Source organism: Triturus cristatus, chromosome 6 (genome assembly GCF_964204655.1).
Source record: "Triturus cristatus chromosome 6, aTriCri1.1, whole genome shotgun sequence".
NCBI lineage: Eukaryota > Metazoa > Chordata > Amphibia > Caudata > Salamandridae > Triturus > Triturus cristatus.
The window spans coordinates 1,038,926,524-1,038,940,775 of NC_140589.1; the positions used below are offsets into that span (position 1 = coordinate 1,038,926,524).

The window sequence follows — 14,252 nt, forward strand, 5'->3', positions numbered from 1 at the left end:
GTTTCGGCCTTTGCAGGCCTTGATCACATGATCATTTATATCTATCTATCTACATTCAACATCTTGAAGGGATTGTGGCTGACTGTGACTCAAGACAGAGGAGTGGAGCATTGACCTGTGACCCTTAGCCTGAAAGGCCAATTTGTAATCAAAGTCCAAAGCAAAATAGAACTTGAAAAGGTGAAAACTAGGTGAAAAGCAAAAACATCAGGTTGCGAAAAAGTAACGAGAGAAACACAGCGCGTGCTCCTATAACTTCGCCAGAAACGATATCATCAAACTAGAGACTTTCACCACATATGTAACCTTGACTTCATGTAAACGGGCCGAACTTGGGGGCATATTATCAAGAACCGGCGTTAAAATTAGAGCCGCTTTAGCGGCAGAATACTGCCGCTAAAGCGGCGATAATGGGCTTGATAATATGCTGCAGAGAATTCCCATAGAAGCCCATGTTCTGCTGTCAACATGGGCTTCTATTGGAATTCTCAAGGGCATATTATCAAGCCCATTATCGCCGCTTTAGCCGCAGTTTTCTGCCGCTAAAGCGGCGATAATTTTAACGCCGTGCTTGATAATATGCCCCGTGGTTTAAAGCACTCCTGTTATACTGAAACCACGTTGGCTGGTGACTACTGGCGGGAAATCCTCGCTAAACACATTAAAACTCTGCATCTAAACTTTTAGTTGGGTATCAATTGAAGTTTCACTTTTTAGCTCTTATTAAGTCCCAGCTCCTCATCAGCCCTGCCGCGTCTCTCGCAGGCGCAGTACCAGGCGCCGAGGCGCCGCCTGCCTGAGGAGACTTGCTGTCAGAATACCAAAACCTGTCAATTACGCGCGTCTCTCATCTGTCTGAGCTGTCAGGACGCTGCGCGGCGCGGAAGCGCGTCTTCACGCGTTACCTCTCCGTTTTCCAGTGGGTGGATCTTGGAGTAATACGAGGTGCAGATCACTTCGTCGTCCTTCGTGTAGGAGGGGGGGCCGGTGCGGGGGGTAACATTGTAGCGGGTCAGGCACTCGGTGTCTGTGATGGCATAGTACTGCCAAGGGTGGAAAGTCACGCCGTCCAGAGAGCGCTCCAAAATCCAGTTTCCAGGCCGCGGGGAATTGGCAGCTTTAAAGATGACATATGCTATCTGGAACACCTGAAGAAAACGACAAAAACATAATTAGAGTGAATGCGTGTGCGAAAGCAAGAATTTTTTTTCCAGGCTGCATAGGCACTCCTTTCTACTTCTCCTTTTCATTTAGCAGGGCTCCTACTCTTAAATAGGTATTGTGGTAGGCCTCGTGTGACTCTCTTCTGACTGGGAAAACATCTCTACACAACATGTGGTTTTTGACACGGGGACGTTTCATTATGACAGGCAGTATCTATTAAAGTATAAAGATAGAATTTAAATTCTATCAGAAGCAGACAGCTGCTCACACTGAACTGGTCTTAACTGGAAATGCCTTACCAACCTCTGGTTACCACAAAATACCTTCTGTGAGGTGCATACATTCGGAATCTCCCTAGTTACCAGGTGAAATGGCTCCCATAGAGCTTTCAGATACATACAGCCCAAGCTTGTAATAGTCCAAGATCTCGCTTTATCCTGTTCCGCGTAAAACATTTTATGCAAAGAAGCATAATGAAAGAAATCTTTACGGGCCCAATTACGAGTGAGTTTGATTATGGTGCAGGGTTACGATGGGAACTAAAATAACGACTGCAGCTAGTGTAGAGTGACCAGAATTTTAAAGCCAACAACCAGGACATTTCCCAAAAATAGAAGAGGGACTACAATTTTACTGCAACCCGGTGCACAGAATGACAGCGCTCCTTAGCAGAGAATTACAGAAGAGGCAGTAAGAACATACATAAAATGCCTTTTTAAAGCCAGTAGCATGCCTGTTAATCAAATTGCTTTCTTATAAAAGCTGATTCCTCCCATCGTTTTCAGCCGACTCCCTAAAATTCGGGACATGAGCTTAATTTCATGAAATCTGCCGGGGTAGCTGGCGAAAACCCGGGACTGTCCGGGCAAATACGGGATGCCTGGTCACCCTAAGCTAGTGTCCCCACTCATAAATACAGCTATTCTGAGTATTTGACTACAGAATAGGGAATAAAATGTGGACCCAACATAACACCATAGAAACCTGCTTGTGAAATCCATTGCTTTCACAAGGAGATGGGGGAGCTGTACTGGGTGGAGTTGGGAGGCAGGTGTGGGGGGGGGGGGCACTACGGCACAGGAGGAGCTGTGTACTAACAGCGGGGAGCGCTGCATGCAGTAAGAGGTGAGTTGGGCTGGTGCAAAGCTGTACATGCAGTCCTGCCTGCACAATACATAATGATGTCCACTGTTGACTGGGCGTCCATTGTCTAGTCTTACAAAGCTTGAAACATTAAGTGAAACAATCATTGCACTAAACCAACAATAACTGGGGCCAGATGTATTTACATAAACTAAAGTTGCTGCAGGGCGATGCCAAGGGGGAAAATGAGCACAGAACCACATTTATTAAAAAAGCATTGGCAAAGCCAATAGTTCCCAGCTTTGGAAGCTATTGATTTTCTCAATGGTTTTTAGTGATTCTTAGCTTTCTGAGTTCAGTGAACCCACACAGAATTATTACTGGAAGCTGGAAACCCCTGCCTAAACAATATCTTTGATGTGTACCTAAAAAAGAAGCAAAATTACACAAACAAGTATACAACAAACGAATAAACAAATTCTGGAATATATTCTTTAATTTACAAATTTTAATTGGGATGCTTGGATCATTTCAGAATTCAGGTTTATTTCTAAAAGATGAAGCAATATGCTAGGGTCCTCTATATCGCTTTGTCTTCATTTGCTCTGAATGCATCCTCACTTTTTATCAGAGCATGCTAGTGCAGGCACGGTCCTGATCCAGATGAACCCGAACGCCACCCTCCACGGCACCCTCATCTATAGAACTTCCGAACCATGCCTCCCCTTCAACGAAGCCATAACTGACTTCATCGCTCACCACGATCTCACCTCAACAGACTGCATTCTACTGGATGACGTCAATCTCCACCTGGACAACCTCAAAGACCGCAACTACCTACTGAAGAACCTCACCACCATCAGACTCAAACAATTGGTCACATGACCAACCCAGTCAACAGGACACACACTCAACCCCATCTTCTCCGCAAACAACAATATCTCCGCCAGCCACACCTCCGAGCCACACTGGACTGACCACCACTGCGTCCACGTCTCCTTCACCAAACCCACCATACACCACCATGCCCACCGCAATCCTCACAGAGACTGGAACTAGGTCACCGAAGACCAGCTCACCACCTCCCTCAGCAAGACACCAACACCGACATCCACAGATGCCAACACCTAAACACGCAACCTCCAACTGCGCCAACACACTGGCCCTACTCAGGAAACCCCAGGTAAACAGCCCTCCAAACAAAACTAGCTGGTTCTCCCTCCCTCCAAGAGTTCAGGTGCACCTACAGATGGCTCGAGAAAGGATAAAAGGGAAGCAAGATCACAACAGGCCACACAGCCTTCAAATCTGCTGTCACTGCACACCACACGTCCTCAGAACAACAAAGTAGACATCCAGGAACTCACGCACACAAAAGCAAAGAACTCTTCGCCATGGTCAAAGACTTCTCTAAACCCAGCACAGAGACAGCAGACATTCCCCCATCTCAAGACCTCTGCGACAACCTCGCCATCTTCTTCCACTGCAATATCAAGGAGATCTACACAGCTTCGCAAACCAAGACCCACCCACCCCACTCCACCTGCAACCACCACACCCAATGGCTCCAAACCCCAGCAGATCTTGACCAGCTGGTCTACCCTCACCTCTGATGACACTCTTAGGATCATGAAGAGCATCCACTCCGGAGCACCCTGAGATCCCTGCCCTCAGCACATCTTAAACAGAGCGGGTGCCTCCATCTCAAACAAACTCTGCTGCACCACCAACTGCTCCGTCGAGTCTATAACCTTCGTGGAAGACTGGAAACACAAAGAGATCAACCCCCCCACTGAAAAAGAAACCTCTGCCGACCCAACTGACCTCAAGAACTACAGACTCATCTCTCTGCTCCCCTTCCCAACCAAAGGCATTGAGAAAGCCATCAGCACCCAACTCTCTGAGTTCATCTAAACGTACAACATCCTGGATCTCTCCCAATTGGTCTTCAGAAGCAACCACAGCACTGAGACAGCTCCCCTCGCCACGACAGATGACATCCACACTCTCCTCGGCTAAGGCAAGACTGCTGCCTTCATCCTTCTGGACCTCTCATCCGCCTTCAGCACTGTCTCCAACCACACCCTGTGCACCAGACTCGACGCAGGCATCCGCAACAAAGCCCAATAATTAATCTGCTTTTTACTAACCGGCCGAACGCGGAGAGTCAGACCTCCGCCATCAACTCAGAACCGACAGAGATCAGCTGCGGAGTGCCTCAGGGATCCTCCTTGAGCCCCATTCTGTTCAACATCTGCATGGCCCCGCTTGCAGCCATCGTCAGAAGTCACAGACTCAACATCGTCTCCTACGCTGAGAACACCCAGCTGATTCTCACAGATGATTGATTGAATGATTGATTCAATTGAGTATACTAATTGTTTGTACTACTGTTTGCAGTACTTGCGCTGTTCACACAAATGAGGCTAGTAATACCAACCTAATTTTCAACCTGGAGTTTCAAATTCCTCCACATTTACATCATATTTTAATATTTTCATTTTTGCTTTGTTATGCGTATATACTTTATATTTCTACAAATATTTTGTAGACAGTCACAGAACCCCAGGCGTTCGCAGACTGCAAGGTAAAAATCACTGGTGTACAGTATTCTAGAATCTGTGCAGCATGGCATAAGAAGAATTTAAAAAAGCCTATGATGCGAGCACCCACATAATTTTGTAGACACATGCACCACGCATGCATTCGGTTACAAAATGATGCGGCTGCTTTTGTTTCTTTTTACTAACTGACCTAATTTGAATCAGTAAATAAAAAGAAAGAAACATATGAAAACATTTCTCTTTAGGTCTCACCTATGCAGCATGGAGAGATGAAGAAATGTGTCCACTGTGAGAACTGAGTATGAGTCCCAGCGCTGGCTGTGAGCCAGCGCTGGGACTCATACTCAGTTCTCCATTTATTTTTTAGGCAAGGGAAGATGAAGTCATGTGCCCACAATCACAGGCTGGTGAGCCGACGCCGGGACTCAAACTCGGTTCTCCAGTTACAAAGTCAACAACATTGGCCGTAAGGGAAAGCATGGTAATGCCAGACATTATCATCCATATTCATGGTTTGTGTCGTGAAAAAGGGTTTACAGCTTGCATAATTTACACTAATTGGCAAGCCACCTTCTAGGGTTCTGTTTCTGCGAACGTGCAGCAGGTTAGGGCCTGTGCCACCACAGACTGCTGGGTGGAGAAGCACACATGTGAGAATGCATCACAGAGGGGTTGGGGTGAAGCACACTAGGAAACAGCTGGAAAACACAGATACTCTCATGGAGTGCTTTGACAAAAAATGTGTTCCTTAAATGTGAGCAGTGGAAGGACAAAAGTAACTTGGCAACAGTCCAGAGGAAGGACAGACAATAGATGGACCAGACAAGCCACTGATTAATTCCGTGTCTGTCTTTCCTGGCTCTAGAACTCCAAGCACTTTGTTCTTGCTAACCTGTGGTAAACCGCCTGTGCTTCTCATTTCAACATAATGAAATTGGCATACCTCCAATTGGAGGATCCAACTGAATTATATTTCCCCTAGTATATGGTACAAAGTGTACCCAGGGCCTGCAAGTTAAATGTAATAAGTGGACTGCAGGACCCATTGCACCATCAATTACAGTGACAGTGTAAACATAACTGCAGGCCTTCTACTTATAGCCTGGATTTGCACTTTTAAACTGCAAATTCTAACTGTCAAAATAACTCAAAAGTCAAAAGCTATATTCACTGTAACAAGCCTGGCTGTTCATTGGGAAAGCATTGGGATGCAATATTTACTGGTGAAGTCACATTTTGATTAAATATTTTCGAAACAGTACTTTTAGAAAGTTAGCTTCTCACAGCATAAAGCCATGGCCCAATTGCATGTGCACCAACTGTCACCTGGCAGTCGACTAGCCCCCTTGATGTGGCGTGGAACCTGTTTCCATAGCAGGACAAAGTCATGGGTGTGAGAAGGCTTTTCTGACAAACAAAATTGCAAAGTTTTATTTTCTATAGTTAACTTTATTTTATTTTGTCAAGTCTTCTATTCTCACTTTGCACTCATGCTTTCTTTTGTTTTTGTCCATGAGTTGTGTTCTCAAAAAATGAGAATTATTTTATTGCAAAGCAACATTGTTTCTTTCCTAGTTGTAATTTCTGAAATTATGCTTTAGCATATAATGCAGTACACTCCAATCTACCCCACACCCATCCACCCCCTTGAATCTAATCCAAACCACTCACCCATATCCAATCCACTCCAATCTTCCCAACCCACCCCACTCCAATCTGCCCCGCTCTAATCCAAAACAATACAAACCAATCTGTCTCACTCCAATTCAAAACAATCTGCTCCACACCAATCTAACCTAGCTCTTTGGAGCTACATTTACGCACTATGGTTCATTTAGTAAGCTTTAGTGTGAACGGCCTTTAAGTACCAATGAAACTTAAAGCTATAACTACCTTCTTGCAAGACTTGAAGAGCTATATGTATCCTCCAAGAAACAGCCTGTTGAAAGCAGACTGGGGTAGAATGTAATTTTAATTCTTCCCAACTCAGATACACTCATTTATTGCTTCCAAAACTGCAGGTGTAACTATCCTCTGTATCAGCTCCATCACAGGCTAGATACAGAAGATGTTGGCGCATAAAGAGGGGAGAATGACTCCTGTGGTGCTGTGCTATGGCAGAAATGTATTTCATTGTTTTTCTAACACATGCATGTGACCAGTAAGTCAGTGCTGAATGCCACTGGATAGACCGGAGAGAGAGAAAGAGAGAGAGAGACATTGAGAACCATTGACTGAATATAACGTCATTTAAAAGCCAAATTCTAGGGAGAAGAGGTGGATTCTCTGTTATCTGCAAAATGATTTGCTAGTTTCTTACTGAGCAGAAGCACAAGAGAGCTCCAGAAGGAGGAAACCTGGACCCATAGAGTTTGTATTTTCGCAGTACACCTGTGAGAACGTGTTGGGAGGCTCACCTGGTTAGGACGATTTATGTATGCCCCTCTGACAAATGAATGGCGTTCAATATTTTGATAGAATAGCTCCAAAATATATCCAGTTTGTGGACACTATCACTCAGGGAGGAGCCATCTGAAATATATTGCCCCATTTTGAAGACTACAACTACAGTAGGAACAATTCATTTGCAGAAAAGTTACGGAAAGACAATGAAAATAATTTCATGAGGGGCAAGAAAATTTTAATATTTATAGCCTGAAGGAAGCACATAATGTGAAGATAGATTGGAGGTCTTTATAATCCGTAAGGGGATTTCAAAATACACAAAGCATCATTTTGTTTTTAAAAGATGTACACATACAACTTGGAGTCAACATGTGAGAATGATAAATTGAGAAGTAATACTTTAAATTATGGTTTCACAGAGAGGATAGTGAATGCTTTGTGGTACTGAAGAAGGTTTCAGGAGAAAAGAAGACTAATCAGAAACTAGGTGTTCTACTAGTAAAAATATGTGTAGTACCCTAGGAGTAGAATCCTGAAGAAGTGGCAGAGACAAAAGCACAAAACTAATCAAGGATTGGAAATGTCAGTAGGGTTTTCTTTATTTTTTTTATTTTACGAAGTTGTACATAACGCGAACTTGACCCGAAGGTATTGGGTATCAAAGCGCTTTACATAGCACCAGTTGCGTTACATGAGGACACATTCATCATTTTTTTTTTGTTAGGCATAGGAAGATTAAGTGATTTGTCTAGAAAAACAGGAAGTTCAACGTCATTGCCGAGAATCTAACCGGGTACTGCTGGCTTTGTTAATGTTTGCTAGTAGCAGATACTTTCAGCTGCATAGATTGTCAAGTATCATAGAATAATAGGGTCTGTCATCTCTTGAGCATATGCTTCAGTGTTCTGGGCTGGTAGCTTGACACCTGAGATAGACCAGCTTTGGTAAATAAGCACAAAAGGCTGGCTTGTATCTTTTGCCCCTGGTACCCCATTACTCAACCCCACATCTCAGTTGCAGATTTTGGCTCAAAAGACATAGGGCCAAAAGCACTGTTGCCATCTGAAACCAGGGAGGTCCAATTTCCACACCGACTGGTTTGTGAATGAGAATGCAATTTGCGATGTGAACTTTTTAAGACTAGAGCGCATTGCAAATTGCATTCCTGTTAAAGGTCGTACAATATTTGTCTAATGAGGATTACTTGGGCAGGTCACAATTTGTGACCCATTCGTTTGGTTATGAATGCTTTTAGGAAAGCAGCTCAAACTCATTAAAGGGACAAGTGTTCCTTTAAAAAAAATATATACTTTGAGAACTCATCAGGTGAATCAGACAGTACTCCTCTGGACCATGCCCTAGTTCCTATGAGGCCCCCAACATGATTCCCCATGTAGGAGCTGTCCCATAGCTGTTACCAACCATTGACTAAAAAATATCTTTTGTGGTGGAAAACCCTTTGCAAATGGAAGGGTTTACAACCACACAAGTGCTGTACATCGAGTCCTTAATCCATCAAATTTCAGCATTTACTTAATTGTTATCTAGTCTCTTGCCATCATCCAAGATTGGTCCCATTCAGTCACCCTTTCATTTTTCATATTTTGCCTCACGTTTATGTCCTGTTAAATTATCTACAAGTTCAGATGTAAATGGTAAATAGACATAATATCGAAAAAAAAATATTGAGTGGACAGAATATCGAGTTTTAAATATAGAATGGACAGAATATCGAATTGCCAAAATATAGTGGTGAAGAACAACAGGTAAGAAATATCGATTGCAATAATATAGAAGTAAGTAATATCGACAGTCATAATATAGTTGTTAAAAATATCTAATTTTTTATAGTGTTTTAAGTGTTAGTATATGTGTTAAAAGTATGTATTAATATTGGAATGTATGTTAGAATATTTTTAAAGTAATGAATTTTATGTTATTTTATTTTTGTGTAATTTAATTCCGTAGCGGGTTGTGGGTTTATAGGGGAGTAGGGTGGGAAGTAATTTAATTATAGTACATTAAATAATAATTTATAGGAATTATTAATTATTTTTAATTTAATTTTGCGTTTTACTTCTGTAGCGGGTTGTGGGTTTATAGGGGAATAGGGTGGGAAGTAATTTAATTGTTATTAGTTAATTATTAATTGTTATTGAAAATTAATTGGTTGTTGATTAATTATTAATTGGTAAATAATTTGTATTAATTGGTAATTAATTTGTATTAATTGTTTAATTGATAATTATGTTAATTGTATTCATTTAATATTTGTAGCGGGTAGTGTGTTTATAGGGGAATATGGTGGGAAGTAATATAATTGTAAATAATTAATTATTTAATTAATGTGTGTATATTGTTAATTAATATATCTTTAATTTAATTTTGCGTTTTACTTCTGTAGCGGGTTGTGGGTTTATAGGGGAATAGGGTGGGCAGTAATTTAATAGTTATTAGTTAATTATTAATTGGTATTGAACATTTATTGGTTGTTGATTAAATATTAATTGGTAAATAATTTTTATTAATTGGTAATTAATTTGTATAAATTGTTTAATTGATAATTATGTTAATTGTATTCATTTAATATTTGTAGCGGGTAGTGTGTTTATAGGGGAATATGGTGGGAAGTAATATAATTGTAAAACATCAATTATTTAAATAATGTGTGTATATCGTTAATCAATATATTATGAATTAATTATTAATTGGTATTATTAGCATTTAATAATGTTTGTTATTGAAAAACAATTGGTTGTTAATTAATTATTAATAGGTAATTAATTAAACAAAAATGTATTGGTATTTATAAATAATCAATTATTAAATCTTGTGTTATTGGTAATTAATTGTAATACTTGTTTTGGTATTAATAATTAATTAATTCTTAAAAAAATATTAATTTATTATTTTCCCTACTTGTGCACTTACTTGAGTGGGAATAGTAATTTTTACCCCTACGCTATCCAATGCTTTCCCTATTATTGCACTCTCGGGAGTGGGAATAGTAATTTTTACCCTACCGCTATCCAACGCTTTCCCTACTGTTGCACTCTCTGGAGTGGGAATAGTAATTTTTACCCTACCGCTATCCAACGCTTTCCCTACTGTTGCACTCTCTGGAGTGGGAATAGTAATTTTTACCCTACCGCTATCCAACGCTTTCCCTACTGTTGCACTCACTGGAGTGGGAATAGTAAATTTGACACTCCCGCTGTCCAACGCTTTCCCTACTGTTGCACTCTCTGGAGTGGGAATAATAATTTTTATCCCTACGCTATCCAATGCTTTCCCTACTGTTGCACTCTCTGGAGTGGGAATAGTAATTTTTACCCTACCGCTATCCAACGCTTTCCCTACTGTTGCACTCACTGGAGTGGGAATAGTAAATTTGACACTCCCGCTGTCCAACGCTTTCCCTACTGTTGCACTCTCTGGAGTGGGAATGATAATTTTTATCCCTACGCTATCCAATGCTTTCCCTACTGTTGCACTCTCTGGAGTGGGAATAGTAATTTTTATCCCTACGCTATCCAACGCTTTCCCTACTGTTGCACTCTTTGGAGTGGGAATAGTAATTTTTACCCCTACGCCATTTGACGTTTTCTCTACTGTTGTAATCACTGGAGTGGGAATAGTAAATTTTGAACTCCTGCTATCCAACGCTTTCCCTACTGTTGCACTGTCTGGAGTGGGAATAGTAATTTTTATCCCTACGCTATCCAACGCTTTCCCTACTGTTGCACTCTCTGGGGTGGGATTAGTAATTTTTATCCCTACTCTATCCAATGCTTTCCCTACTGTTGCACTCTTTGGAGTGGGAATAGTAATTTTTACCCTTACGCTATCCAACGCTTTCCCTACTGTTGCACTCTCTGGAGTGGGAATAGTAATTTTTACCCCTACGCTATCCAACGCTTTCTCTACTGTTGCACTCACTGGAGTGGGAATAGTAATTTTTACCCCTACGCTATCCAATGATTTCCCTATTATTGCACTCTTTGGAGTGGGAATAGTAATTTTTACTCTCCCCCTATCCAACGCTTTCCCTACTGTTGCATTCTCTGGAGTGGGAATAGTAATTTTTACCCTCCCGCTATCCAACGCTTTCCCTACTATTGCACTTACTGGAGTGGTAATAGTAAATTTTACCCGCCCGCTATCCTACGCAGAAAATATTGAATATTTTTAATAAATATTACGTTAATATATATGTATTAATTTTATTTTTTACTTACATTAATTATTTATTAATTTTAATGTTATTTAAGTATTTTTAAGTATGTGTCAGTTAATTATATGTATTATTTAATTAATTTTACATTACTTTTAAAACATTTAAAAATTTCGATATTTTGACTAACTATATTATTTACAACGATATTTTGGATTCTATATTTTTGTACTTTCCTGTTTGGAGATAGGGAGTCGATATTTTGGTATTCTATATTTTGGCGTCGATATTTTTGTAAGTCTATATTTTTGTAGTCGATATTATGTCAGTGATCCGATGTAAACATCTGAATATCCCATTTCTTTAGTTTACAATATGTTAAGAAGATAATACTAATTATATTACGGATCACCCATGCATCCAAAAAAAATCAGTCCTAATCAAGATTTGTATTTTTTTCTCAAGTTTAAATTAAAAAGTAAATTCTCAACTAAATTAAAAGAAATTAAGTTTTTGTTATGCAGTATTCATGATTAAACATGATGTTTACAATTAATTAGAAGTAATTTAATTATATGCTAATAAAATGTATGGTTACACTAATCTTTAAAATGCAAACAAAATACTAAAATATTTGATAATTTATAAAATGTATATTTTTATATATTTTGTAAACATGAAATCATAATTATTTATATATTTTAAATAAAGTATTTAAATTAACATGGGGTTTTAGTTTCAGTACCTCTGCACTGATTTCTGTAGAAAGGGGTTGCGTTATCAGTGGTTGGTTATGTTTGGTGGTGGAAGTATTTCAGCTCTGAGCGAGAGCAATTTACTATCACTTTGAGCCCCTTTTTTTCTGTAGTAACTTTACAAGTGCAGTCTTCGAGTAGCAATTGTAAGTAGGTTTACACTTTTGTGGGTGGGTACATGTCCCTCACTAAACCACCCAAAACTCCTTCTTAGCTCTTTTACTTCTCCCCTCCTTACCCAATTTCCATCTACTTTAGGAGTAAGTATTGCCTATTTTCCCGCCAATCCCCCCTGTCTCTCTCACATTTACTACTAAAATGCATACATATATGTGTGTAAACGCAGGAGAACTCTGCATTGTAAAAGATAGAAGAGAAGTAAACTCTACAGGTAGGTTTGTGAATTGCATTTTTTAGTACATTATGTAGTAGTACAAAATGTTCTACAAAATGCAGTTTCTGAACAGGCCAAAATAGCTTTGAATAAATAGAATTTATGTACCTAGCCAAATGCCAGTCAGTGTTATTGTCATATGCCTTTGTAGCTACATCCAGCAAGAAATATTAGATATGACTAAATGGATGTGTGGTAGGTAATGACATCATCATTTGAGTTTAATTCCTATTTAAGAACCCTCTGCCAGTGATAGTGAGACCCCTGAATGGGAAGGAGCCAGGGTTTAGAGGAGACGGGTTTAGGAACCATTCTCACAGCTGATCATTCAATTTGAGTTCTGGGGAGTCTAAGGCATTTCCTCTAGCTAGACATCCACCAGTAGGGAATCAGAAGCTCTGGGCCATCCCTGTGTATCTTTGAACCTCACCAGGGAAGGACTAACTGGGGTGGGAAGAGTTTTTTCAGGACCACAGCCGTTGTCTGGAACAGTCTGCACTGGATACTAAAAGCTGCTCCCTTTTTACTCACCTTCAGAAAGGCCTTAAAAACCTCGCTTTTCACACAGGACTGGAAGGCATCTGTTCAGCTGCTTGATTCGTTCTGACACCGCTGTAGCCAATCAGTTTTCTATAGCGCCAAGACACCCACAGGCATGAGTTTGCGCTTTTTAAATTACATTTACATTACAGTAAATCAATAAAGGAGAGAGAAAGAGATGGCAGATTGGTGATCATTCTGGCTGAACTTCAGAGAGGACCACTACTTCTTACTTTCGGGTATTTATATCCAAGGGGCTAAAAGAAGGTTATTCATAATGGGGGAGGATGCGGAGGATGAGCAGTCAAGCCACAGACTAGAGATAACCCTTGTCTCCTTTTTTTTCGTAACAAGGAAGAATTTCCTGATGAAGATTGAGGAGGATGCAATCTGGCTGTCCCAATTAATCCCCAATGTATGGTCAACCCACGGATAATGTCTTCTTTACTAGCAAAGGAATGGAACTATAATCAGTTGAACTGAATGTCAGTGGAATATTAATGACTATTAACAAGGAAATGACAGAATGACATCTAAGAATCAAAGACACTGAACAAAAGAAATTGAGAGATAAATTGCATCCATTAACTTTATTACAAACATTGTGAGAAATAAGACATGGTGAATAAACAGAGGGGTTTTGCGACCCACAGATCAATTATTTAAGAGTCACACTTTTATAATGATTTTCCAGATTCGGGATGTGGATCCACTGTCTAAGGTTTCGAAACTGATTTGGGGTTGTTTTCCTAGAAATGTAATTATCTGGCTGTAGTTCAGGATCAGCCTTTGAGCAAAGTAATAGCTCTCACAGCAGGTCGAAATGATGCTGTCTGCAAAACATGGGCTCAATGAAGTGTGCCATCTCTGTACCAGAATGCCATCAGCCTTTCTGTAACAGTTATCAAGCGCAGACAAAGAACAGGATCTGCTTAGAAACGTCCTCATCTTTAACGGAAACTGCCGACCTACTACACACCTCAAGCCAATCACCATATATCGTGGTGATTGGAAGAACGAATTAGCAGCCCTCTGCTCATCTCATTGAATTTCTGTGGGTAGCTCTTTCTCCATCCAGCCTCACTTCAATGTCTAGGTCTTCACCATCCAGCCAAAAGGATGCGGTCAATACAGTTCCACTGTCTAAGTATATAGAAAGTACATTCCATTGG

General features: G+C 40.3%; 1 protein-coding gene across 6 annotated transcripts in view; it reads right to left on the reverse strand.

Annotated features, from left to right (window-relative positions):
• Positions 1 to 14,252, reverse strand: part of LAMA2 (laminin subunit alpha 2) — a 3,129,796-nt gene that overhangs the window by 2,468,579 nt on the left and 646,965 nt on the right. For all 6 annotated transcript variants that reach the window (XM_085611831.1, XM_085611827.1, XM_085611830.1 and 3 more), the window contains exon 4: positions 906 to 1,148. In XM_085611831.1, coding sequence (XP_085467957.1) covers positions 906 to 1,148 — 243 coding nt within the window. The remainder of the gene's footprint in view (positions 1 to 905; positions 1,149 to 14,252) is intronic.